We start from the raw sequence: 27,470 nt of genomic DNA, 5'->3' as shown, positions 1-27,470 counted from the left end.
TTGTGGAAATTTTCCTATAAATACCATTATTATTTTCTCCCCTGGGAAAAAGGATAGACTCTTCCTTGGAAAAAGAAATATTTAACTGATTAACTTAAGGTTTAGATACTGTGTATGCTTGGGTTTTAAACCTAAAATGAATTAGTAATAATTTTGTATTTGTCACCCAGACCTGTCCAAAAATGATGTTCTGACTTGTAAGCACTGGAATTACCAAATTCTGTCTCCATGTGTAAAATAAAATAGTGGAACTAATATTAATTAGTAGTTCACTATTCTGACTAGATTTGGCAGAAAATATGCCAGGAGAAGCTAAGCCCTAACTTTTGATGGAGGGTCTTGGGTAGAGATACTCGTGAGGAAGAGGGCCACATGCAATGTTGATGCTAACAACAGGCTAGGCAGGTGGAGGAAAGAATCTTAGAGGACACAATCCAGATCAGGTGTGGTGGGAGTAGTGTGGGCGTCTTCCTTGTTCTGGTGATGCTTTGAAATATTACTTTATAGGTCACGACAAGAAACCGAACAACTGAAAGCAGGGCCAGATAACTGTCTGGTGGTGGCGGCGGCAGGGGTGGTCATTGATTTCAAAGTCATTGCTAGCGACATTCATCCATCCTCAGAGATGTCTGTTGTGAGAAGAATGACTTCAGTTGGCAGTGGGAAGAAGGAGGATGGGCCAGTAATGCCATTTCTACCTTTCTTACAATACCAAATACATAGGCCTCTTTCCCATTTTAAGGGCCTGGATGGATCACATAGGTGAGCAGGAAGGATTCAGATAGATGAGGCAGCAGCCATACTGTGATCATCTCACTCATTGTTCTTGGAGAAGAGAGACCTTGTCATTTGTGTTAGGTGCAGCCAACAAGGATTCAAGATATTAGGAACTGAACATAGGTTTGACGAGGACATTGATAACTACATGCAAAGGAAAAAAGAGATGTTTTTGGGGTGTGACTGACACCAGAAGGATACTTAGAATTGTTCTAAGACAAGCAACATCATTAATAGTGTGAGGGATGAGTCAACCAGATTAATTACCAAATTTTTTCTCCATATATAAAATAAAATAGTTGAGTCAATATTAATTAGACCACTATTCTTCTGATTGGGTCTTAGAGAAAATAATAAAATGTATATGGTATTAGATAGTAAACAATATTAAAATAGTAACTAAAATGCTATCCTAAACTTTTTTACATGAATTGGTACCTTTGATCTTCAATAGAACCTAATGAGGTAGGCACTACGTTATTCCCATTTTATAGATGAACCTGAGTCAAAGAGAGATTAAGTAACTTGCTTAAACACATACCAACAGTTTCCAGCAACTTTACAGCATGGATCCTCCTAAGGAAAAAAAGAATGTGTCCAATTTATGATTCTAAGGGGAAGAGAAAGCTGTTTCCTGAATGTATAGTGATGATAACCTACTATAGCAATGTGGGGCTCCAGCTCCTGATAGAAAATCCTACAACCCATTCACATTGCCTTGGGAAATCTGTTATATGTACATGAAAATGATTAAAGTGTATCCAAATGTTGGAGGGAAACAAAGAGAAATACTTGGTATTTCTCTTGATACTTGGTATTTCTCTTTGAGCACAAACTGCATAGTATTAATTTTATTTTAAGAGCAAGATATGTATTGTCTATTAACAATTAGGATTTAAAAATATGTATCACTCTATATACTTTTCGCTGGCAAGCATGTACTCATAAAGAACTTGCTTTAGTCTCATTATTTAAGAAGATGCTCAAATCCCCAAACATTTCAGTCTCTGTGCATTTCAAACTAAAGATTCTTTTATCAGATTCAGTTGGAAAATTACACTAAAGCTTCACTCTTTTGCTTATGTAGATGTGAGACAAAGAAATCAGAATGCTAAAGTTCATTTGCTGTCTCAAAATAATTTTTAATATTTATAATCTTTAACATAGGCTATCTTTGGGGGAAGGGAAGGGGAAAGGGAACAACATTTATTTAAGTCTCACTATGCCACACACTTTAAATACTGAAGTTTGTGATGCATTTTTCCTTTCTAGTCTCATGTGGTCATCGGGAGGCAGAGGCTATGGTATTGAAGGTGCCCACATTCAAATTCAGCTCTAGCACTTAACAGCTTTGGGACCTTGGACAAGCCACGTAATGCCTCTAAGCCTCACTTTTACGCATGGGTTGTTGCAAGGAAGAAATGAAATACTGTAGGTAAAGGACTTAGCACAGGGCCTGACACATAAACATTAGCTATTATACCAACAGGGGCAGGGTCAAAGTGAGGTGAGTAAGGCACTCGTCTCAAGTGCAGAATTTAAGGGGGTGCACAAACAACTCAGTAACGAAGATAAATAACATTTTAATGCAGTATTTAGAAAAATCAAAAGGAATGCAAAAAAATCTACGATACACAAAATGTTAAAATTTTTGAAAAGCACAGGATCGATAGTCCTGATTTTTCCTTCTCCTAGCTTCAGTGTGGCTTGGCATGACACTGTATACGGTAACATGTATGTTGTACGTATTGTCATACAGTAGGTATTGTCATTTCTTTTGTGTTGTTGAACAGAAATGAAAGTTGTCTTTCAATTCTCCTACCTGTGAGGATCACAGCACTACTTGGCAGAGAAGCTGAAACAAGAGCATCAGCTTACACGGGGCTCCCTTGTCTAAACGGTGGTGTCATAACTGGCTCATACAGGTAAATATCATAAACATAAATGTTTGCTGAACTATATTGAACTGAGCCATTGTGGCATGAAACTTCAGAATAGCTTAAAGACTACATATATTTGTTCTATTTTCTGAAAATTGTTGGAAAGAAGTGTTTTCCAAAATCAATGTGTAATGGAATTTTCTGTAATGCTCAACTTGCATTAAACTGAGTGTTTTGGATGAATGTGTTTTATTTTTAGGTTATTCTAGAATTTCTGCCCATAAGCTCTTTGAACGAATCCTCCTTTACTCCAGATTTCACACTCTAGAGAGTAGTATTATGTGACGGCTCAGTTGTATGCTATTTCAATACAACCCAGGCTGTTATGTATACCAGCAATTATCTAAGTTAAGACATAGATAAAATTTCCTAAATTAACACAACTAGGAAGAATCTTTTAATATTTTATGCTTTCCCTGTTGGTGGTGCCTTAATTATAGTTACTTTTAAAAAATTCTTGTGAGATAGATAGACACTAACAAATTCATAAGCAAAACATAATATTTGAGAGAATTAGCCAACACATAAAAGGAAATTATTAGTAAAAACAAATAAGCCAATTACAGTTTACTCAAGACATATGAAAAATCAATTACTTTAGCATTTAAAAGAAAGAAAAGGGATTTCTTTAATTCTAAGATGTTACTTTTATCAACAAAGAAAACCAACAAAGAAAAGCCAGAACGAAGAATATAGGTTGTGTTAACTGATTGTTAACCCAGGTTTTTAGTTGGTTATTAAGAGAATGATGTCCCAAGGCCTGAACCCCACCTTTGCTCAATGTAAGATTTCTCTTATTGATGAAACATTTTAAAAAGAAAAGGAATATGGTGATGATGGAATTAATGGCAGGATTTACACAGAGTTAGTGCAAAATAATGTATTGTGCTCTTCATTTCTGCACGACTACAATGATACATGTAGACGCAAAGACTATTTTCTCCTGTCTTGAAAATGTCCACTCGGCACTAGCAACCTCTCTATTGATTTTATTTCTCACCTTCCCTACACTGCCAAACTTTTTTAAAGAGTAGCTCACACCTGCTCTTGCATTCCTCCAGCAGACAGTCTTTTTTTAACCCACAGCAATCTGATAACTAAAAAATACTCATGAAAGTGACTAGCGGCCTTCACTAAATTTCCTTGAGTTCTTGAATCTTTCCACCTGGAGCTTCTCTGACTTTGTTCCTATACTTACGTCTCTGGTTCCTCTTCATTGTTCCCTTAGTGGGACCCCTCTTCCTCTTTCTGGTCCCTATATGTGACCATTGCTTGCAGGTCAATCCTTTGGTACCTGATTACTAGTGAGGAACACAGTGTGACATCATGTGATAGACTTCACAATGGATCTTGCACACCTCACAGAGTGAGAAGCCCGATTGAGAATCGTGGGCTACAAAATAAGGTGCTTACTTTTTATCCATCATGCAGGGCTCACCACCTTCTTGGCCTGCTTTCCAACCTTTTTACAAATACCGCTTTTGCCCCATACAAACCCTTGACCTTTACCAAATGAGACTGCTTGGTGGCCTCATAGATGCCCTGTACATCATATCTTCATGACTAGTGGTGGTGCTGACACACAGGTAGAAACAGTACTCAGCTGTGCAATAAATCACTTAAAAAAATTCTCCAAAATGTCTAACACAATATGCTGCACAGGTAATTTGTATTTAATGACTAATATGACAGCTGTAAAGTTGATAAAATTGTTCTCTTTGATGAACTATTTTCAGTAACCTTTGCCAACATAAAATAATTTGTGATAAACCATAGCTTTTTAATTAAAGTAATGCAGAAAAATCTAATTCCTGTAATGAATCATAGTCAAATGATTCTGGAAAAATAGTTATTTAAAATTTATTCTATAGAAATAGTGTATGAGTTGGGAAAAAACTAGTGTAGGCTTGGGTGGTTGGTTAGCTCAGTTGGTTAGAGTGCAGTCCTCTTAAGAACAAGGTTGCCGGTTCGATCCCCACATGGGCCACTGTGAGCTGTGCCCTCTACAACTAGAATTGAAACAACTACTTTACTTGGAGCTGATGGGTCCTGGAAAAACACACTTAAATAAATAAAAGTTAAAAAAAAAAAAAAAAAAAAAAAAAAAAAAAACTAGGGTAGGCTTAAATTATTGTGCACTAAATTTTGTTTGTTCATATTTAAAAAAAAATCACCCAGAAAGGAAAGAAATGATCAGAAGTGGGAGGTTATGGGTCTGATTCAAGGACGGCTACTATGAAATTTCAGGATTCCTACTGAGGAATTCAGAGCTTCAAAAAGCTACAATTGTTTGTCTTCTTGTTAATGAATCTTTTTAAATTTTGGATTTTACTTAATGTGAATTGGTATGATTTTTAAGAAGGAAATTAAAGTCAGTACACATATATGTGACAAGGGCCCCTCACCTCCCAGCTCCTCTCCTTCCCTACACTTGAGAGTGATGGAGTCATGTGGCAAGTAAAGCATGAAAGTTATGATTTAAAGCCAACAGTAGTAGCAGGATTGAGTTCCCTGTTTTATAGGTGCTCCACTCTGAGGAATATAAGGACCCACTGTCACCCTTCTAGGAGGCCAGAAATGGGTGCCCTGAGGTTCTAACTCAAAGGTGGGTGGCAGGATGAAGCGAGGACATGGGGAGAGAGTGGAATAGTAAGCAAAGAGGGGAAATGAGACAGAGGGGACTTTCATGTGCCCATCTGAGATGCACACCATACACACTGGAAGGCAACCTGGTAGGGACAGACAAGAACCTTTTGAACCTTTCTCAGGACTCTTGATGATGGTCTCTGGGTTTGAACTGGCACTTTCCAGTAACAACTACACACCCTTCAAGACACAGTAGCAAGTTACATATGTTTCAAATATATTTTCAGTGGCAAAAAGTCACTGGAAAACTGAATGATGCTGTTATCACCATGACATAGGATTTAATTCAATATATATTTATTGCATGCATACCATGTGCCAGGCAGTGGGAACCTAAGGGAGAAAAGGAAAGACTAATCACTGAGCTAAAGGGATGCTGTTAGATCCCACTTCCACATCACAGATCTCAAGGTCATGCACTCTCCTTAGCACAATGGCAGTTTCACATGTGTTTGTGATTATTTGATTAACGTGTCTCAGGCTGTAAGCTCTATGAGAGCAGGGGCGGGGGGGGGGGGGTGCTGTCACTTTTTCTTCTTTTTCACCATTGTGTCTAAGCTTAGAACTAGACACAGTTTCTAGAATTTGAGAGGCATCCAATAAATATTGTTGACTGAATGAATGTTATGGATGCATGAACCGTTTGTAGAGGGGAGCATGAGCCCGTTTTATAGGTGTGGAGATAGTCATAGAACACTCAAGACCACACAGAAGTAACTGCTGGAGAGAGAGCTTTCCAAAACAACTGCCTCCACAACCCAGGGTCTTTCTACCAGGTCACTGTTCCTTCTCCTGGGTGGAGGGGCTCAGGCTTGTGGGGGGGGGAGGGGTCAGACAGCAACTGAGTAAATACTTGCGACAGGAGGCCGTGAGGCAGGCAAAGGTGGAGGTCCCCAACACTGCTTAAATTAAATCCCGCCCACCCAGAGGAAGCAACATTGAGTGGATCGGCTCGTGCATACCGTTTAGAATCCAAATAGAGAGGAAGGTGGAAAGAGTTAGGACGCCCCTGGAGGGGGATGAGGTGGAAGGGAGAAGGAAGGAATGTAAGGAAGAAGGGTGGTAGCAGGTCTTTCTTGTCGCGCGTCTGTTGCGGGTGAGGCACGATCCTTGGTCCCAGCGGCGGGTATCAAGGTGTTTCATTAAATAACACTTGGCAGCAGCGAGGGTTAGTACACCTGCACAGGTGCGTGGGCGCCGAGCTGTTTCCCGGACAGTGGCCTAATAAATAACTTCTCCCAATTTAGAAGGGTGGGGTAGGTAAATAATGCTTTTTGTGGGAAAGAGGTTTTGCAAATAAGGGATGTGAGAGCTCCGAAGAGAATTACAGTGCAACCACCATGGCTATTATCCTAATCAGGCACCATTTCAACACTTCTCCCTCCAAGTCAACCAGACCTACAACAGGATTTATTTTCCAATAAGAGAAATCCCCGCCCGCCAACTCCCGGCCGCTGGGCTGAGAGCTCAGTGGGAAACAGCAGCGACGAGGAGAGGCTATTTTGGGTGTGGGAACGCGGCAGGAGGAGGGGCGGCGCCGCCGGGCTGGGCGCGGGCGCGCGGGGAAAGCCTCCAGCTCCGGCTGCCACGGCAACCGCGTCCAGGCAACGCGCCCGGAAGCGGCTTGGGTGGCGCGCGGCAGCTCGCGTCCCCCGGGAGCCGCGAACCCTACCGGGCCGCGCGCCGGGCCAGGCGGCAGGCGCGCACTGATTGGACGGCGCTCCCCGCGGCGCGGGCCCGCAGCCGGGCGCCCCGAACAGCCGGCACCAGCGGCTACCGCACCCAGCTGCGCCCGCGAGGACATGGGGAGCCGCGGCGCGCCCGCCCCCCGTGAGGGTGAGTGCCGCGCTGGGGGACCCCGACTGGGCATCCTGCGGTGCCCGTCGGTGCAAGCTCCCTGGGACTGACGTTGACCTTGGGACAGCCGCCGGGGAGATAGGCTTGGGGGACAGAGAGAGCTGCGCGTGGCCCTTGTGACAAGCTGCTGGAGAGAGGGTGAACGGCATGCTGACGCGAAGGGATGAAGTTGGGCACAGAGCGCAACTGGCATTGCATTTTTGCGGGGGCCGAGGAGAGGTTGCAGCTAGCAAACCGACAGAAGCCCGGAGGGACTGTTTGGGGGAGCAGGGGTGGTGCACGGATTGCCAGGGGGTAGTGGTAAGTCAGCCGTCACACTACTCAGAGCTGAGTGACCTTGGACAGGTCAACCTCTCTGCTCCCCCATTCCACCCCCCCATCTTTAAAAGGAGAGGCTTGGGTTCTTTACAGGTCCACAGTGCTGTTGTGCTGTTGTACTGTGAGCTGAGAAAGGGCCCCAAAGTACTGGTTCTGCAGGTACAGGGATATACAAGGCTTAACCATGTTTATTCTACAAGGGTTTCCATTAATTGGCTCTCAAGTGGCAAGAAATGTTACCGTTTTATTGAAGATTAGGGAGAGAAAGCAGTGGGTGGTCCAAAGAGTGGCATCTCAAGATGCCCAGGTTAAAACCTCTTGGGTGCTCTAATATCATGAACAAAATCAAGGTTAATACTCCTGAGTTCTTTCTTGTAGTTAATCTAATAGGAAACTTTGCATTTGAACAGGTAAAATCATAACCCAGTAGTGGCAGGCAGTAGCAAATTCAGTGAGTCATTTCTTTAGTATGCACGAGGTTGTGTGTGTGTGGTGTGAGAACCTGGCTGCGATCACGCCCTCATCTTAAAGTCTGTATGTCAGTGTTAGAAATTGTTTCATAGAAGTAACCAGACATAACGTTAGGACGACTTGAATCCACAGAAGAGACAGAAGAGCAGCTCTCTCCCAGGCAGGGGCAAACATTTGCAGCTTGCTCTTAAATAGAGTTGGGTTTGTGAAAGTAAATATGTTCTTTACTGAGAACCATCCCTAGGATTTGCATGTGTGTCGGCCTTTGGGGTCCTGGGATGGAGTTTGTGGATGTGTGGAGGGTGCTCCTGAGACCCAGTAGGCTGTGACACCTCTTCTATTTTTTAGCATTAGCTGGTGCCAAAAAGACACTCAGGCCCCTTTCTATATTCTCAGTTCACACACCCCTCTTCCAAGGAGAGGGAAGGGAGGAAATCCTAAGTCCCTCGCACTGATTGCTGGGGTTGCCCCTTCTGGCTTTCTGCTCCAAGGCTACCCTTGATACTCATTCCAGTCTGATTTCATCTGTATAAAAATGTGGGTTGGGAAGACAACATTTTCAATGTTAATGAATAAGCTTCTGCAAGCTTGTTTACATAAGGGTTTAATAATTTTTAATGGTTTACATGTTAGAACTCTGATAGCATCCAGATAGAAAAATCCTTACTGCCCAGGAATTCAACCACTTATACCTACAAACCCTTTAATGAATCACACCTCATTACACTAGGAACCCTCATGAACTATTCTTTCTATAGGCCACTAACTTGTGTGTTTCCAACCTGCCTTTCAGTCTCTGGTTTCTTACATCCTGCAGCCATACTCCTGTATTTTCCTTTTTTCTGTGCCTGAGCCCATCTCCTGTCCTTCCAGTAACACCAGAGCTTGAGTGAACAGCTTCCCTCAGAATAGCCCTCTCCCATCTCACCAGAGCACGGATTGGGCTTCCCCTGACTTTTCAGTGCTACCTCCAAACCATGAACCCATCACTAACAAAGTCTTCCCTTTAGAAGGTCATGATGTCTGCTTGGGCCCCACACCGTCCTTCCTTCTGGATCAGTGCTTGCCAAACCTGGTGGCCCTTAGAATCACGTGGAACGTTTTGAAAAATGTGGCTCTTTAGACTCTCCCAAACATACCAAATTAGAATCATTAAGGTGGGCAAGACCTACAAATCCTTATTTTCAAAACAAACGCCAAAAGAAAAAAAAGAAGGAGGGAAGATGGGTAGAGAAAACAGAGCTCCCAGGGTGATTCTGATATACACCCAGGTTTGGAGGATCACTTCATTTGATGCTACAAAAAAGTAACCAACATGAGCAACTAGATTGGTTCCCTTTTCTACCTTGTCTCTTGCCAGTGACTTTGGGGTTTATGTTGAGGCACTCTTAATTCATTGACCTTGAAGTTCCTCAGGGTCCTCAACATCAACTCTATGGCCTTAGTTTCCACTTGATTTCAACCACTCATATCTTGGACTTGTTTAGTCCTGGAAATATTTTCCATCTTTTAGAATCTGGACTTCAACTTGGACTTCAGCCTGCTTAGCTGATTTTTTCCCCCCACCTACTGCGCTAGGTTTTAACCATCACTGAGGACTCTGGTCCTGTAATTGTTAGCCGTTCATTCCTTTTATGACTCCATTCCTCCACTTGGAGTCTTTATGTGCCAGCCATTTCAGTTCTGTCTGGAATCCCAGAATCTTTTGTCTTAACACATTGAACTTCTCATATTCCAGTCCTCAATCCAAAATCACTCTCATTATCTCCTTTTTCTTCTCTCAGCCTGCCAAGTTATCTAGGAGAAAGTCACAAAGACCTTCAGACTGGTTCCACTGAACATTTATGCTGGCTCTAATTTCACCTAGGTCTTGCTTTTCTATTAAAAAAAAAAATTCCTTCTTTTATTAACTCCTGACTGCATTCCTTCAGAGGTTATACCAGACTTTTCCACCCCTTAAACTTCCAGTCAGTTTTCTTTCAGGAGATGGCCTTTTTTCATTGATAAGATTAAGGATGTTGACATCTTAGTTTACCACCCTCTACCTCAGTATAAGCTCCCATTGTACGCTCCTCACCACCCCAAGCATTTTTCTTTACCCATTTTTGTCCTTTGTTTCCTCTTTCTCTGAGGAAGAAAATGTCTCTAAGTCGCCTGCCCAAGTTAGCCCACATACACTCCATACTCTCTAGTCTCTGGAATTCTCACCTTCCTTTTTGCCTTTTTTGGGAACTCGCTCCATTTGTATTCCCTTTCTCCAGTTTCTTTGGTCCCTCCTTACCCTGCCCCAACCCTCCCCCCACCATATATTCCAATCATTGTTCTCATAATAAAAGAAATTTGGTAGAGTCCCAGTTCTCTTCAGTAGAAGCTTCTGTGATGGTGGAAATATTTTATATCTCTGCTGTCCAATATGGGAGTCACTAGCTACGTGGGACTACCGAGCACGTGAAATGTGGCTAGTGGGACTGAGGAACTAAATATCTCATTTTTGTTAATTTTGAATGAATTCCAATGCAATTTAAATAGTCATATGGGGCTGAGGCTACTGTACAGGCAGCGCCGTTCTGTACCCTGTTGCTGTGTTGAACTGGCCTTGGGTTCCCCTCCCGTGACTGCCCATTCATTTCTTTTGGCCTCACCCTCACCTCACCTTTCTGTTGAAAACGCTCTCTTTAGGGCTCCAGTGGCAGGGTCCTGCTTGCAGGCCTTTGTTCTGACTGGCTCCACCTTGATTTCCGCCCTGTCCCCACTGGTAGTCAGCGTCCTCCCGCATGTCTCTGTTTCCTTGTCCCATGTCACTGGTTATTCAGGTGCAACTCAGACCTCATTTATTTCATTTGTCCTCCTGACTTCTGAATGTGGGATTCTGTGGAATCCTGGGGGCCTTTTTCTCTTCTTTTCCTGGCCTTCTCCCTTCTCCCTCTTTCAGCGTCAGCCTCACCTCCAAGCTAAGAGTAGTCTCCTGGGCAGTTACCCTGGAGCCGTTCTGGGCACCGTTCACTTGTATCCCTTTAATCCTCACTCCAGCTCTATGAGGCAGATACTCTTATCATTCCCATTATGTAGGTGAAGAAATTGAAGCAGAGAGAAATGAGAACCCCTTAAGTAAGTCACCGGTTGTTAAGGAGCAGACCTGAGAAAGGAATTCTGGCAATCTGACCTTAGAGCCCTGCTTTTAACCATATTTAACTCAGACCCCCCAGATGCCTTCAGTTTACATTTCTGGCTCTACCCTCTCTCAAATTCCATTCAGAGTTTGATAACCAGAAGCCCGACTATTTTATCTCTAAACAGCTCTTCATCCTAGCTTCCTTCATCATTTTTCCTATTCTAACTTTTTATTTTGAAGTAATTCAGAGTTACAGACGTTGCAAGAATAATTTAAATAATTCCCACATACCTTAAACCCAAATTCTACAAATATTAACCATCTACCACACTTGCTTTATCCTTCTCGCTCTATCACATTCTCTCTCTCTGTACACACACACACATGCACACACACGGATACATATGTTCTTATAATTTTTCTTGAACCATTTTAGAGTTTGTTGTAGACATGATGCCCCTTTACCTCCTCCCTTCAAATACTTCAGTGTATATTTCCTAAAAAAAAAAAAAAGAAAAGAAAAGAAAAGAAGGAGGGGGGGCGTTTTCTTGCATAGCAAGCATCCAAAATCAAGAAATTAACATTGATTCTGTACAATTATTTACAGACTTTATTCAAATGTCACCAAAACGCCTAATAATGTCCTTTATGGCTAAAAGGGCAGGGGGAATCTTTTTTTAAAAAGTCCCTTCCTGGTCCAGGATGCAGTGCTGTGTTAGTTGTCGTGTGCCTCTTTAGTTTCGTGTAGTTTCGTCAGTTCCTCAGTTCTTTGTCTTTCATGACCACGACACTTTGGAAGGGTACAGGTGGGTTATTTGGTAGAATACCCTTCAACTTGAGGCTGGTGTTTTCTCATGATAGAGCCAGGTTCTGTCTTGTTAGGTCGGCGCCCTGCAGGGGAGGGACCGAATCCTTCTGAGCGCATCCTGAATGATTTTCGTGCTGTCATTCTTCTCTCTGTAACCTGTTCTTGATTACTTGGGTTATTCTGACTTTTCTCCTCTTCTTTACTCCCACATCCAGTAGGTCGTTGAGTGTTGAGGTGTTGTGCTTCCTACACAATCTTCCTTAAAACGTCCCTTCCTTTCCGGTCTCACTGTCCCTCTCCTGTTTCAGACTATTGTGGAGGCAAGGCCTGCTTGCATGGTCCGAGCAACTATCCCAGCCTTATCTTCCACGACTTACCAATAGGAACCCTTGTATCTGGTCCTTTTCACTCGTCAGTACTTCCTCTGCTTTGTCTTCCGTGGACCCTTTCTCAGGCTGCCTGCATTTGTGTCACCCACCCTTTGAATATCCACCTTAAACACCTGCGCTTCAAATGCTTTTCCTGATGGCCCAGTTCAAACTGATTCACCCAGAGGCAATGCCTGGTTTGTACCACTCATGTGGCATGTACCAGTCTCTCCACTGTTGCGTGGTGGCTTGTCTGTTTTATTTCCGTATTGAATTGAAGTTCCTGAGTGCGGGGGCAGTGTCTTGTTCCGTTCTGTAGAGGCTCAATGAATATTTGTTGACTGGACTCAATTACTGGATTAAAATCATTGAGCGAATGCGCAGGATGACCTTAGAGTTGTCTGCTAGCATCTGGTACGTGATAGTGGGTGGGAGACCCACGCCTTCCTCCAAACGTCACATGGTTGGGGGTTCAAAATAGGACGTTTTAGCAAAATGATGGGTGATTCAAAAAGGTATTTCCATGTTGTGAGTGGAATAAATGATTTTCCCCTGATCTTAACGTTGCGTACTTGTGTCGAAACAAGGAAAGGGCATATTTGATTTAAAAACTAAAGAAGAGTAGAGAAACCTAACATAGCATATTAAAAATGGCCCGTGTGTTTCTTCACATCCCAAATGAGCAGCTGAACGTGTGAGCAGCAGTTTCTCAGGCTCACATCCTCGCTTCTGAGCCCTCCAGCCACCTGTCTCTCTCCTCTTCATTGGCTGGCCTGCTCTCTCCTCTGCTCTCCCATCAGCATGCCCTTTCTCTCTCCATGCTCCTTCATGCTTTCTCCTATCCCTGGTTTCACTCCTTCTGTCTGTTTCTTTCTCTTAATAACTCTTCTATTTTTCTCCCTCTCCCCATATTGATTATTTTATTTTTTAACTTTTTGGATGTGGTTTATGTGCCATGGGTTTTAAAAGCAGGTGAAAGAAGATAAAACAAATTGCTTTTTATTACTCAGTGGTCTTTTGTTGATTTTCCCTGCATGGCTCAATGGTTCTCGGTATTTTAAAAACGCAGTTATCAGTGATAATAAAACGGTGTATTTGATTACTTTTCTGGTACACTGGGAACATTACTGGGAATGTGCTGGTTAACAAACATCAAAAGGTCTGAACTTTTCAGTCTCTGTTAAGATGAAATTGGTAGACGAGGTCAGAAATCAGATTTGAACGTGGTGAGTTGTCAAGGTTATTAGAAGGAAAGTGTTCCTCCTCAAGGTGTGCCTGTACTTGCTGGCTGGTGGTCAGCCTTTTCTCCCTCTGAAGAATGCTTTTGTGGAGATTAATATCTTCTCTGGATAAAGTGACTACAGAAGTGAAGGCAAGATACTCTGCTGCTTAGCTGAGTGGGGCTTAAGCAAAAAGCGTGTTTATGTGGGAGAGAATGTGTGGGGGCTGCTGTAGCATTATGGAATTCTTAAAATTGTTTAACTGGGAAGATGTTATTCAGAAACCCCTGCTGCCTTCAGCTTGTTTTTGTTTATTTCGGATTTCTTTTTCCCCATTTTTAATTACCTCTGGGAGAGCTCAGGAGGCCTCCCCTGCTCTCTCTAAAATAGTTATAACATTAATGCACTGAACTCAAGCCGTTACTCCAAATAAAAGAGTCTTCTAGATTCCCATGTTCAGCAGAGAAGTCCAGCCCCCTCCCACTGTGTTTAAGAAAAAGGGCAGAGACTGGAGGCTCGCTCTTTCTTCCAAGCCCAAATTCTTAGCTTTTTAGTTAGAAATTCATATAGGGTAGAACCCAGAAGTCGCAACTAACAGTCTGTCTGCATGAGTGTACAAAGTCATGCCTCCCCTCCTTCCTGTGATCGTTGGTGCATCTGGGGGTGTCGGTAGTTTAGTAGGAAGAGAGTTTTCACCAGCTTTTAGTAATAATTTCTCTGTTCTAGCTGTTGCATTTGGCAGATTCCTTTTTTAACACTTGGTAATGTGTCTTCTCTAATGCTAGAAAGAAAAGTTGCCAAATATAGCTGTTGATCATAATAAAACACCCTAAAAGTAATATTAAGACACTTCTTTTTCCATGTGCGTGCATGCATGCGTGAGTACCCGTGCACACGGCAGGGCAACCTAAGCAGTCTGCCAAGTTCACACAGCTGGAGGGAACCTTGAGTCAGCAATCGATATGTCATTTGGGCAGAGCAACTCAATAATTAAAATGATAGGCCTTACCAAATTAGAAAAACAAGCAAAGGAATAAATATTTAGGAGTGTCTATGAAGAGATGCTGTGCTGGGCTTCACAGAGGTCACCGATTCATATGCTATATAGTCCCTGCTGCCCCAAAGCAGCTCAGTTTGGGCGACAGAATCTGTGAAAAGTTCAAATAACAGTAGAAGATTTAAATAGCATTTCAAAATAGCTGTTATTAATAGATGAGAACAAAAACCAATCTGTTTTTGTAGGGGTTCTCCTAAGAACAATAATAACGTTCTAAGTTGTGGAGGGTGGGTGAAAACAACATCAGTGGCCATTCCTTGGGTTCTGGGGGTCCAGATGATTCCAGTTCATTTCTGACTCCGTCTGGACCTGACCCAGACCACATGTATGGTGCAGATTTACTCGATTCCATCCGTCATTCAGTAATCCCTGCACTGGCTAGAAGGCCACCATCCACGTTTGGAGCATTTTGAAGTTCTTTTTTTTTTTTTTTAATGGATGAAAAGTACAGCCACCCTTCACCTTTCTTCTTTCAACAGAATTCCTTCCCCTTGTGAGTGTGACAGAGTGGCAGGGAAAGAAAACAAGTCTTACAAAGAGGAATCAAGGCCATTTTCACAAAAGGCCTTAGAAATATCCGTCTTGGGAGCCTGTAGAGGGCCTCACACTGTCCCTGGAACCTCAGGCTTTGGGAATGCGGCGCTGGGGCTCACCCACATGGCAGCCTGAGCCCCTGGGCCTGTATGTGACGCCTGTTTCCCTGATGTTGGGGCAATGCAGGGCTTCAACGAGGGAGTCAGTGAGGGTACTGGGCTCAAGCCTCATTATGTGCCACGGGAATGGGTAAAAACTAACAGCAAATGGCGAGTCGTTAGTCGATACAGAATTTCAGTTTTGGAAAGTGAAAAAGTTCTAGAGATCTGTTGCACACTAATGTCCATGTAGTTGACACAACTTCTCTGCACGATTGAAAATGTGTAAGATGGTAGACCTTTTGGGATGCGTTTTTCACCTCAGTCAAAAAGAAATTAATAGCAAACTTATTTTAACTGACTCATATTATCTTTTGAACCCAGAATCAATCAGGCTTGTCTCTTGGTTTTGATAGCTATAAATGGACAATTTCTGGTTGTTGTTTTTTGTTGTTGTTTTGTTTTGTTTTTGCTTATTGGTTTATTCTTTTATTCAAGAATTTTTTATTTAAATTTTTGTCACTGTGAAAATAGCACACTTCATTAAAATATTTTGAAAACTAGGAAACGTAGAATAAAAATGGACCTATTGCTGCTATTTATATTTTGATTTGTTTCTTTCCACTGTTTTGAAAAAATATTTTAATAGTACTCCTAGTACTGGAACCTTGCCACACTTTCCCCAGGATGACAGGGATTTCTGGGTTGCTAGGGTACTGTACAATTGAAAAAAAAATCTTGAGGTGTGTTTGGTAAGCTTCCTTTGCCATTGACCTAATGTGTTCAAGTAAGGACATTTGGTTGTGAGGAAGCTGGACGTCTTAGATACTGTGAAAGGCCTTATAGTGTTCCCTCCTTTGATGACGTACCCAAATTTCCCCCAGGTCCTCTTCATAACAATAATGCCATCTACATGCCCAAATATGCCAGCCCAGTACATTTCTTGCAAGGATGGCTCATCTATTCTCCAAAATTCTGGACAGGTATAGGGACAGGGAAGCTGCCTGTTAGGAAGACAAGGTGATCTTATTTGTGCTGTTTTATTTTCTTTGCACATAATTTAGTGGCACGGCCCCAACCTGAGGCCTGGCATTAGTTTATGAAAAGCTCCTGCTGTTATCAGTGGTTTCTCTTGGACCTTCTTATCAGTCTAGATACTTTGATTTTGGAATTAGTCCCTGGCCTCTGTTACACACCCCTCTTCCTCCTTCTTATACTGAAAACAAATTACTTACCCAGACTCCAGCTATTCACACCACAGAACAATTCCAGCAATTTGGCACAGGGTGGGACAGGGGGAGCAGTATTAAAGATAGAAACCAGTCCAAGAAAGCATCCATTCGTGGAGAGAGGGGCCTGGTGGTAGGTCAGAGAGGAGAGACAACGTGTGGCCTGTGCATGGAGGGGTGTAGTACTTGTTTTTGACCCCTCCATCTATTCTGCTGGCCCAGGATTGGGTGAGCCCCTTAACTTGGGAGGGGGAAGAGGAGGGAGCATAACAAGGGTGGAACTTAAAATTTTGCAGGATCCATTAATTCGTAAGTTAAAATGTTTGTGCCACCTAAATTGTGGTGCCATGGAGCAAAGCTCTGATTTCTAGGCTCTGATTATGGTTCTATATAGTACTATAAATCTATTTTCTCATCTTGTTCTTTTAAAAAAAACCTTAACATTATAGCTAGCATATAAATGTTTTCTATGTTACTTCATAGTCTTTGTAACCATATTTTAAATAACTATTAATATTCTTCTGAGTGGATGTGCCATGTTGGTCATTTAACCAAAAGTCATTTATAGCTATATTAATATCTAGATAAGATCACATATTAAGTATGGATAAAATGCTTTAAAGGTAGAGATTTGATGAAGATTAGTTACTATTGCACTGTAATTCTAATTTTTCTGGTCCCCACAATGTATATACTGTGTTTCCCCAAAAATAAGACCTAGCCGGACCATCAGCTTTAATGCGTCTTTTGGAGCAAAAATTAATATAGAGCCGGTATTATATTGTATTGTATTGTATTGTATTATATTATATTATATTATATTATATTATATTATATTATATACCCAGTCTTAGTAAAATAAGACCGGGTGTTATATTAATTTTTGCTCCAAAAGATGCATTAGAGCTGATGGTCTGGCTAGGTCTTATTTTCGGGGAAATACAGTAGAGCAAAATTGAGTTCTGTGCATGGCCTGGCGCTATACTAACATTTTGACTCCCTTTGAGCTCATGGTCTTTTATTTTTAAGTGGAGGAGGAAGAAGTAATTTTCTCTTTTTTAAATGATATATATAATGAAAAATTAATTGAAGAAGTAAAACAGACATTTAGTTGAAGCCTTCTACATTCCTCTGTCTGATCCCTTCTATCTCCTGCTAAGAGATAAATTGGACCCTGATTTCATGTGTGTTATCCACACTCATCTTTAGATGTTACAGATTTGGCACAATTATTTGGCATATTTTAAACCTTTGTAAAAATGTCATCATAGTGTTCGTATCTTTCTTCAACTTGCTCTCTTATTTATCATATTTGTGAGATTCATTCACTCTGGGACTTGTAATTCTAATGATTTTCACAACGGTTTGTTCAGTCATTGCATGAATATATCACTGTTTATTCACCATTTGCCTAATGATGGCTGTTCAATGCCCCTCACCCAATTTTTTTGCTCTTAGAAACAATGCTACCTTAAGTATTCTTGTACATGCCTCCTTGTGAACGTGTTTGAGAAGTTTTGGGGGTATTTCTTAGCAGTGGAATTATTGGGTCATGTTGTGTGTGCACCTTTAGCTTTTCTAGATCATGCAGATTGTACTCCAAAGTGGTGGTGCTGGTTCCCGTTCCCAGCGGGTGTTTCCGTTGTTCCACGTACGAGTATGTTCCCGTCAGTACTTGATCTCGCCACTCTTCATTTTTGCCAGGCGGATGGGATGACTTGGCCAGAACGGAGCCACTATTGAGGAAAAACAAAAATAAAAACAAAAACCAACGAAAAACACTTGTTAAAGTTTTTACTCTGTCCTTAATATTCTTTTGAGATTTTGCTAAGCAAGACAATCATTTAGAAAGCTGTTAAATGACCTAAAAGTTAGATTGTAAAATAAGTAAGTAAAAATTGAAAAACAAATGAAAAATATCCCTAGGGAGCAGAACTCTACCCTGTATGATTGGGTGTCAGAATCCCAGCTGACGACAACTGTGGACGGAGTACAGGTGACTGCCACTTGGCTGGTCTCTGGTCATACCTCACTCAAAGGGAGGAGTGCACACAAGGTGTAAACTCCGGAAGGCCAAGGTCACGGGGGCCACCTTATGTAAGGGTCTGTCCCCCAAAACAGATACCGTGTTATCATCATCATACTTCACTGTCATGGGTTTAGCTATTCATCAGTATTAGGACAGTCAGAGATGATCAGATTTCAGGAGACCAACTTACCCAAGCCCGGGTCCCATCAGAGCTGTAATTCCAATTGTTATTAATAATTCACGATGAGAAAAGTAGCTGGCAGATAGAATGGGACTTGAGTTTGCTGATTCCCGCATATTCCCTTTTTATACGCATCTACACAGGAAGCGAAACGATGTTCTTGGTGAGAATAGGCTCAGAGCAATAAGAGTGAGCAAGGTTATCTTAGTGGGTATTTTCGTTGGACCATGAGAGCTTAATCATCCCTCTCCATTATAGAACTCTTCCTGCTGCCCCAGATTCTTAGGTTCTTGGAAACACTGAAAAATTTTGCCTCTCCAAATTCTGCTTTTACTAGACATGCTGTGTATCCCATCCCCCTTTCTGGTTGCACATTCATTCTCTAGTCAGAATATAATTCAATGGATTCAGTTCAACATTATGAAATGACTTCGTTTCATTCATTTATCCTTGAGATTCAGTCATCCGGCAAGCATTTACTGATCTGCTACTATGTGCTTGGGATACAGCTGTGGACCCTATAGCTTCCCCTGGAGCTCACAGTATAGAGCCAACAACTGACATTGAACCAGGAATCACAAGTGTGCTGACTGCCGTGTGGCAGTTGTGAGTTTCAGCAGTCTCTTGGACCGTTCGTAGAGATCCGTTATAAGAATTTCTTCTTGATTCTTTAGATTTCATTGTCAGAGTCTCACCTTAACTTCAATTTTGAAAGTAACTTGCAGTCTGCCCCACTGGCTTTTTATACTACCTGCATCATTTTATAGAACAAAGGAAAGGAAAGGAAAATAAGAGACCAAAAAGTTGAACTAAACCGTGACTATAAATAGAATTTCAGTGTGAATGCCCATCAGTAAGGGGCTGCCTAACAATTATGGTATATCCAGTCCATATATCCAATATCCATATGGAATATTATGCAGGCATTAAAATTGTGATGTGTATCTTTATATATTGACATAGAAAGATGTTCATGATATAGTGTCAATTGGGAAATGCAGGTTACACATAGTAGAGAGTATGAGTTCCTGTTTTCAAAAAATAAAATTATAAGGGGGTGAGGTGATGGGTGAAAAAGGTGAAGGGAAATACAGTCAATAATATGACACATTTGCACGGTGACAGATGATTATTAGAATTATTGGGGCGATCACATTGTGAGGTACAAAAATATTGTAAACCTTAAACTAATATAACTAATATATACCAACTGTACTTAAAAAAGAAAGAAAATTATATGTACTCGTATGCTGAGGAGAGATCTTAAAAAATATAAATTGATATAAACATCAGTAATTTCTGAATGGTGATTTTTACTTTATTCTTTATGCCTTTATGTAGAGCCTAAAATTTAATATTACATACTTTATTAATCACAAAAAGCATTTTTCAGTTTAAGAAAAGTGGTATCTTAAAATATCCCAAATTTCTTCATACAAAATACAAGTGTTGCAAATCATTTTTTTTTTCACGTATGTGCTCTGGTTTCAAAAATACAAGTGACAGTAGCATTGCTTCAGTCCAGCTGTTACCTCAGTACACATTGATGCCAGCAGGAACAGCTTTGAACAAATGAAAGGGACAAATGCAAGTATATAATAATTTCCCCACTAACCCCACATACTAAACAATGTAATAGCTCTTTAAACAAATAAATACTGTTTGCTGAACCTTTTATGTAAAGTTTTATTTAAAAAATAGCAATATTTTCACTCAGATGTGATGAAGGGACATCATCCAGGGCAGGGAAAGGAACCGGCCCTTATTGGAAGCACATCCGGTGCCCTAAGGCCAGACGCTGTTCTGGATGCGCCATAGCCTCCTTGTGAGTAACGCCTTGTGACGTTCTTTCCTGGTTGCGTGATGGTGGGCCAGTTAGACATTTCCACGTCTCAGTTTCCTCTGGTTAAATGGAGATAATAAGAGCAGTCCCTTCACAAACGATTGTGAGAATGAATTCGATGCCTATAAATGTGCTCCATGTATGCCTGACACAGGCTAAACACTGCATAAGAGTGAGCAGCTGTGATTTACGTGGTCCCACAGCTGACAACCTAAGGCCAACCTGCTAGGATCATATAGTTAGTGGGGAAGCCAGGAGTCAAATAAGGGTCGTTATGACCCCACCACCCACGTGTTCCATGATAGAAAAGTGTGTTGGACTGCAGTTGTGAAAAGGGAACGCGAGAGAAGGAGGGAAAGGAGACACAGATGACGGAAGGAAAATGCACAGTGGAGATGGGTATTTAAGAAAAAGGAAAGGGCAAAGGAAAATGAATGGAGAGTTAATGAGAGGTAGAAAAAGAAAAAGAAAATTGGAGGAGAGGAGGCAGACAGAGGTGAGGGAGAAGAGCCAGAAGAGAGTTCGGGAGAGAGGAATGAAGAAACTCTGGGGGGGCCCCTCAGCTCCTAGCTCCCCAGGCCCTGTGCCGCCATCTTCTCTTTGGGCTGAATTCCTGGTCTAGCCTCTCCTCCCTCTCACCTCTTCTGACTTCGGCCCACCCCACATACCCTCACAGCTTGCTTTTCACCATCCTTGAGTTTCACAACTTCCTTATCACTCCTCACTGCCCCAGGACAAAGCCCACAGGCCTCAGCACGGTGTAGAGATAAGTTAGAGAACAGCTCCACCTGTCTTTCTAGACACACCTTCAACTATCCTCCGCCCTCTAGACTTTCACTCTAATTTTAACTATAGGGAAAAAGGCTTTTTTCTTTTCTGCACCAAATTACGACGACTTTATTCATAAATGCTTTGCCTATTTATTTTTATTCTGACACTCAGCAGAACACATCCATGCTGTATTTTAATAGTAAATTGAAAAACTAAATTTGTATATGATTGGTATTTAATTTTTCAGTAGAAGTTTTCATTTTAATTTATTAAATTCATGTATCATTTACATTAAAATGATACTGCAGGTATTTCTACCCAGTGTCACCTTACTTACAAAAATATTATAATTGATTTGCATTCATGCCTGCTTTTTCATTAAAATGTCATATATTCATACATGTATCTGAGAATATATTCATATATATACTATACACGAGGTCAGACAATTAAGTTCGCGAACTTATCCTAGGAAAAAGTGCTACATACCTCATTGCTGAATATCACTGCAGTCACCTTCGAGGTGCTCCCCTTGGGAAGCCATGCACCGACGCCAGTGACTAACCACCCTTCAAAGCAATTTGGGAACTCTTTTTCTGTATGGCCATCAGAGCTGTCGTCGTATTACACTTGATGTCCTGAATGCCATCAAAATGTCTTCCTTTCAACATTTCCTTTATCTTTGGGTTAAGAAAGAAGTCATTGGGGGCCAGATCAGGTGAGTAGGGATGGTGTTCCAATACAGTTATTTGTCTACAGACTATAAACTCCTTGTGTATTGTGATGCAAGAGCCATGAATTGTTGGTGAAAAGTTCAGGTTGTCTAACGTTTTCATGCAGCCTTTTCAGCACTTCCAAATAGTAAACTTGGTTAACTGTTTGTCCAGTTAGTACAAATTCATAATGAATAATCCTACTGATATAAAAAAAGGTTAGCAACAGCGTTGCAACAAGTTCGCGAACTTAAATGTCAGACCGTGTGTGTGTGTGTGTGTGTGTGTGTGTGTGTGTGTGTGTGTGTGTGTCAGAATCCTTATAATCACAAATAAGTATTTGGGTTTAGATAATAGCATTTCACTTTACTATTGTGTGAATCCTCAAATTCTATTGATATATTGCATATTTTGGGCATTATGAGTTTTCTTTTTCCGGTTTCTTTCAATTCTTTTCTCTTTGCTTTACCTACCTGTCCCTTCCTCTAAGTTCCCCCAATTTTTTTAAACTCATAAACTGGAGATTGATATTTTAACAGCAAAATATGACACAATCAAAATAATATGCAACCCAGACCTGCTTAATGATAACGTAGACCGACTTGCGGTCTAGAGATCATATATATAAATGTGCAGGAGCTGATGACCTCAGGCAGGTAAACCAGAATGGACAATGGGAAGATCTGGAAGTGATCTTTGAGAAGCTATTTAGTCCAGTAACTTATTTATTTGTTATCCTTATTCAATATAGATCCCATCATTCAGGAAAAGAATCATGATACCAACCAACCAAGCGATGTAACAGATAACTACTCATGAAAAAGGGGCACCAATTCTAAACAGACCTCAGTGTGTGTTGTGAACTCATGCCACATGGCACTTCTCATCATAGACAGTGCATAGCTCTTGGTAATAGGAAGGTTTGTTATTTAAAGTAATTCGGATAAGCAGTGGTAGATAGACTCCTTTCCAGGAAGTTGATGTTTCTGGGCTTCCGTAGCTCAGGCAGGATAATTCCAGGTGGATGAAAAAGGGAATCCAAAGGTCTCCCTTCATTTACAGATATTATATTGAGTGTTACTGTTTAGGGTGCAGAATCAGTAAAGAACTATACTTTTTAACTAAACCATATTCTCTAATGCCTCTCTTGCTGCAATTTCTGATACTGGAACATTAGTCATGCTCTCATTAACAAACGTGTGGGGGCTTCTGGGTCAGCTCTATGTCTATTAAGATTTGCACTGTGCCCTTAAGGAGCATATAATTTAGTAGGGGAGACAGACTATGAAACAGCTAACAATAATAGCATAATAAGTAGTATATAATGCACAATAAAGAGCTGCAGAAATACAAATGAAGGAGGCATTTTATTGACTTGAGGGGCTTTAAGGATGAATATAAGTTTGCTAGGGAGGCAGGGATGGGAAGGCATTTCTAATAGAGCATAAAGGCCAAGGTCTGATGGCAGCAAAGTGCATGGTATGTTCAAGTACTGTGGTGGGGAGAGTGGCAGTGGGTAAGGTTAGAGTTGACTGGAGAGGGTGAATCTTGTAAGAGTGGCCAAGGATGAGGCTGGAAGGATGGGTTAGGAGTAAAGGAAGGAGAGGTAGTGTTGGAGTGTGGAGGAGAGAGGGTGTGGAACAATCTCTTCTCTCGACTTTGGGAAATCCTAGTCATTCTCATCAGTTCTTCACTGACTTAGCTGCTACCCAGAAAAAAAGGAAGCCCTCTCTTTTTTTCTCCCAATGTGTTTTCTTGATGTTAAAGAAAAAAAAATTTTATTGAGGTATAATTGATGTATAACATTATATTAGTTTCAGGTGTACAACATAATGATTCGATAGTTGTAATAATTGCAAAATGGTCACCCCAATAAATGTAGTTGACGTCTGGCACCATATACAGTTATAAAAACTTTGTGTGTGTGATGAGAACTTTTCAGATTTACTTTCTAATAAGGTAGTGTGGCTGAGTGGTCTAAGATTTACTTTCTTAGCAACTTTCAAGTATGCAACACAGTATTATTAACTATAGTCACCACGCTGTACATTACATCCCCTTGTCTTATTTATTTTGTAACTTTTGTACCTTTTGAACTGTTTGTACCTTTTGAACACCATCACCCATTCTGCCTCCTCCTCTCACTCCCTGCCTCTGGCAATCATAAATCTGTTCTCTGTATCTGTGAGCTTGGGCAATTTTTTGTTTTAGTTTTAGTTTTGACATCTCACATACGAGAATAAGTGAGATCATATGGTATTTATCTTTCTCTGTCTCACTTACTTCACTTAGCATAATGCCCTCAAGGTCTATCCAAGTTGTCACAAGTGGCAAGATTTCATTCTTTTATGGCTGAATAATATTCCATTGTATATATACCACATTTTCTTTATCCATTTATCTACTGATGGACACTTACGAAGTTTACATATCTTGACTATTGTAAATAACACTGTAATGAACATAGGGTGCACATATCTTTTCTAGTTAGTGTTTCCTTCCCGTGTTTTTTTTGTTGTTGTTCATATGGTTTGTTAGCCACTTATCCCATTGTTTTTTGGTTGGTTTAGAAGTCTACCTTTCTCTGTAGGCTGTAAAACCTTTGAGGGAGGGGATTTTTGTCTGTTTAGATTATTTGGCTACATAATGGGTGCCAAATAAATGTTTCTTATGTTGGGCTATTCTATAGATTAATATTTTAACTAAGGTACTTGACAGCTTTAACATGGTAAAGATTCTGTGATTCTAAATATTGACATCTTCCACACTGTCCTAATTTTATGTCATCTAAATGGCAGAAATTATTATCTTCACTGAAGAACTTCGGCATCATAGCTTGTTTGGCATGAATCACTTTTTTTCTTCAATGTAATTTGTTTAAATTCAAAGTTCTTTGTCTATGAAAGTGAAATGTTCACATTGTGAAACCCTAAAAATAACACACTGGAGAGATGATGCCAAAAAAAATGGTTTCAATCAGAAATGCTTTCTGAATTCAGCATCTAAATGAGAACTAATTACTGAATCAGATCACGGTTACTAGGCATTCATTGTTTTAAGGCAATTAACAACAGTATTGAGAAACCTAAGTAGTGAAATATTTTAAAGACCCTCCAGTTTTGTTCAGATTTCTAATGCGTTGTCATGATCAAATGTTCTCTATATGCAAGTTGTAATATGAATGATTCTATCTTATAATAAAGTTTTCATGAGGAATGTCATTCTCATTCTCTTAGTGGATGGAATGGTTTCTCCAAATCAGATCATACATTGTTTTATGTAAGATTAATTTAGAAACAAGTGCTCTTATTTTGCTGTGTAACTTACTAAATTTGCTGAAATCAAATTTACTAAGGTAGTTTCCTGTAAATTTCTACGGAGAAGTAGAAGATTGAATGAGCCTGTGTAAGAAACTATCTTGTTTCTGTAAAAGTGGTTTCTCAAGCTTGAAATGCAGGTATGGGGTGAGGAAACTTAGGAAACTCCATTTAACAATCCTTGTTGATCTATCTAGCAAGGCTTGGTGGTATTAATTTCAGAAGCATTTTGATGTTGTTTGATTCTTTTCTCCTTAGTTAAATATTTGCTATTTATTTCATATATAAGATATAAGGTCTTTAATAATAAACTGATCAGCATGTCAGCATAATTTATGATCCACTTAGTAATTTAATATTGTGCTTCAGAGGTCATTTAAGTTCTAGATATAAACTGTTAAATAATTTAATGCTTATTTTTTCAACAGATGTGAATTATTAAAAAGAAAAATGGCCCAACGGAGCACTGTATTTCCTTCTCTTGTCACCAAGGAAAGGTATAATATATGGAAAATATGCATCTAAGGTATACTTTTTCTTTCCACGAATCCCATCAGGGCTGGTAGTGGGTGTGATGGTCATTGTAAATGAAGCCTTGCAGTTGTTACATTATCCAAGAATGATTTTGCTCAAGGGCAAGACGAGTGCTGTTGGTCCCCTCTCCAGCTTTGAATGTGTAGGGTACTGTGGACCGCTCAGTGACCATGAGAGGTGGAGATTTCAGTAACCCTACGATTGTCCTTCTGGTCAACAGTAAAATATAATTCTGTAGACCTGGGGCCTGAAGGCCCTTTTAAATCAGAACTTGCAGTTTGGGTGTCCATAGGCCAGTACTGGCTCATGGAAGTACATTGTTTGACCTGCATCATCTTAGACACTTTTTAAATGAGTTGTTAACACTTAAAAATCAAGTGATTTCACATGCAAGTCTGGATTTCCTGGCTCTTCTTGAAACATCAGGTGATCTGGAAAAATGGACCTGGAGTTTCCAGATGGCCATGCATGGGTGGAGCAGAACTGTGGCTCCTAGTTGAGGAATGCCCTTTCTAGTTTTCCAACGCCCCCATCGCTCCCTATCGCATCTACATGGTGTGCTTCACTCATTTATGTCACCTGCCTGACCCTTGTGGGCACTTTGGGTTTGTAAGCACTGCTTTAAGAGAAGGGAGGAGGAGGGCATGTCAGGATATTTTGTGAATAAGCTTGATCTTGATAACACAGCTTATACTGGGGAGATATCTCAGTGTCTTGCCTTTGGAGGTCATGGAACCTGCCATCGGAACACTTTACTCTCTGGGTACGATTGTTTAAAGATTCTGCTTGGCTTGCGAAGAAAACTTTGGGGCAGAAAACCCTGCCTCAAACCCCATTTAGTTTGTAGGGGTAGATAATTTGCATTTCCTTCTCTGGGCAGTCTTGCATCTGGCTTTCAACATGACTTTTTCCTGATTCACAACCCCAGTAATGCTGTGGCTCCTTCCCACAGACGTGTTAGGACCATGCCCCGTCACAGCCAATCCCTGACCATGGCACCCTACTCCTCGGTAAGCCTAGTGGAGCAGTTGGAAGATAGGATCCTCTGCCACGAGAAAACCACCGCGGCCCTTGTGGAGCATGCCTTCCGGATTAAAGATGACATTGTCAACAGTTTGCAGAAAATGCAAAACAAAGGGGGAGGCGACCGCTTGGCCAGGCTTTTCTTGGAGGAGCACATCAGAAACATAACGGCCATAGTGAAGCAGCTTAATCGGGATATTGAGGTAAGGTGTGTGCGTTGGGTGGGTTGCATTCCTTTCCACAGAGTTGCTGTACATCACGGGGTGGTCAAGTCCAATTCCCACCTCCCAGGCTGTGCTGCCTTCACACCAAAGCTGTCTGTCTTGCCTATTCTTAATGATCCCCAAGGAAACAGCTTGAACAAATATCCTAGTTCCATTTATTCCAGTATTTGATAGCAGTTACTGTCAGTGTTATTTGTGTTTAATCTAAATTTACCTTGCTGATTATTAAGTCACTTTGTTTTGTTTGGCTCGCAATGGAGAGAGAGAGAATGAGTCAAATACTTTCCCTGTAAAACCCTTCATATCATTAAAGGCAGCTAGTAAATAAATTACTAGGTCAGCCTTTGCTCTTCAGATTAAATGTTTCTAGGTCATGACGATTTATATACAATACAGTTAT

At 41.0% G+C, this 27,470-nt stretch overlaps 1 protein-coding gene across 2 annotated transcripts in view; it reads left to right on the top strand.

Annotated features, from left to right (window-relative positions):
• Positions 1-6,972: 6,972 nt before the first annotated feature.
• The window catches only part of FAM81A (family with sequence similarity 81 member A), a 65,863-nt gene continuing 45,365 nt past the window's right edge, over positions 6,973-27,470 (top strand). Inside the window, exons 1-3 of one of the 2 annotated variants that reach the window (XM_074327655.1) lie at positions 6,973-7,199; positions 25,718-25,815; positions 26,776-27,049. In XM_074327655.1, coding sequence (XP_074183756.1) covers positions 25,796-25,815; positions 26,776-27,049 — 294 coding nt within the window. In that variant the 5' untranslated portion in view covers positions 6,973-7,199; positions 25,718-25,795. The remainder of the gene's footprint in view (positions 7,200-25,717; positions 25,816-26,775; positions 27,050-27,470) is intronic. The other variant, XM_074327654.1, reaches the window with a different exon arrangement.

The sequence above is a fragment of the Rhinolophus sinicus genome, linkage group LG03 (assembly GCF_036562045.2).
Source record: "Rhinolophus sinicus isolate RSC01 linkage group LG03, ASM3656204v1, whole genome shotgun sequence".
Taxonomy (NCBI): domain Eukaryota; kingdom Metazoa; phylum Chordata; class Mammalia; order Chiroptera; family Rhinolophidae; genus Rhinolophus; species Rhinolophus sinicus.
Note: the sequence above shows the minus strand (reverse complement) of the source record. Positions and strands in the feature narration are given on the sequence as shown.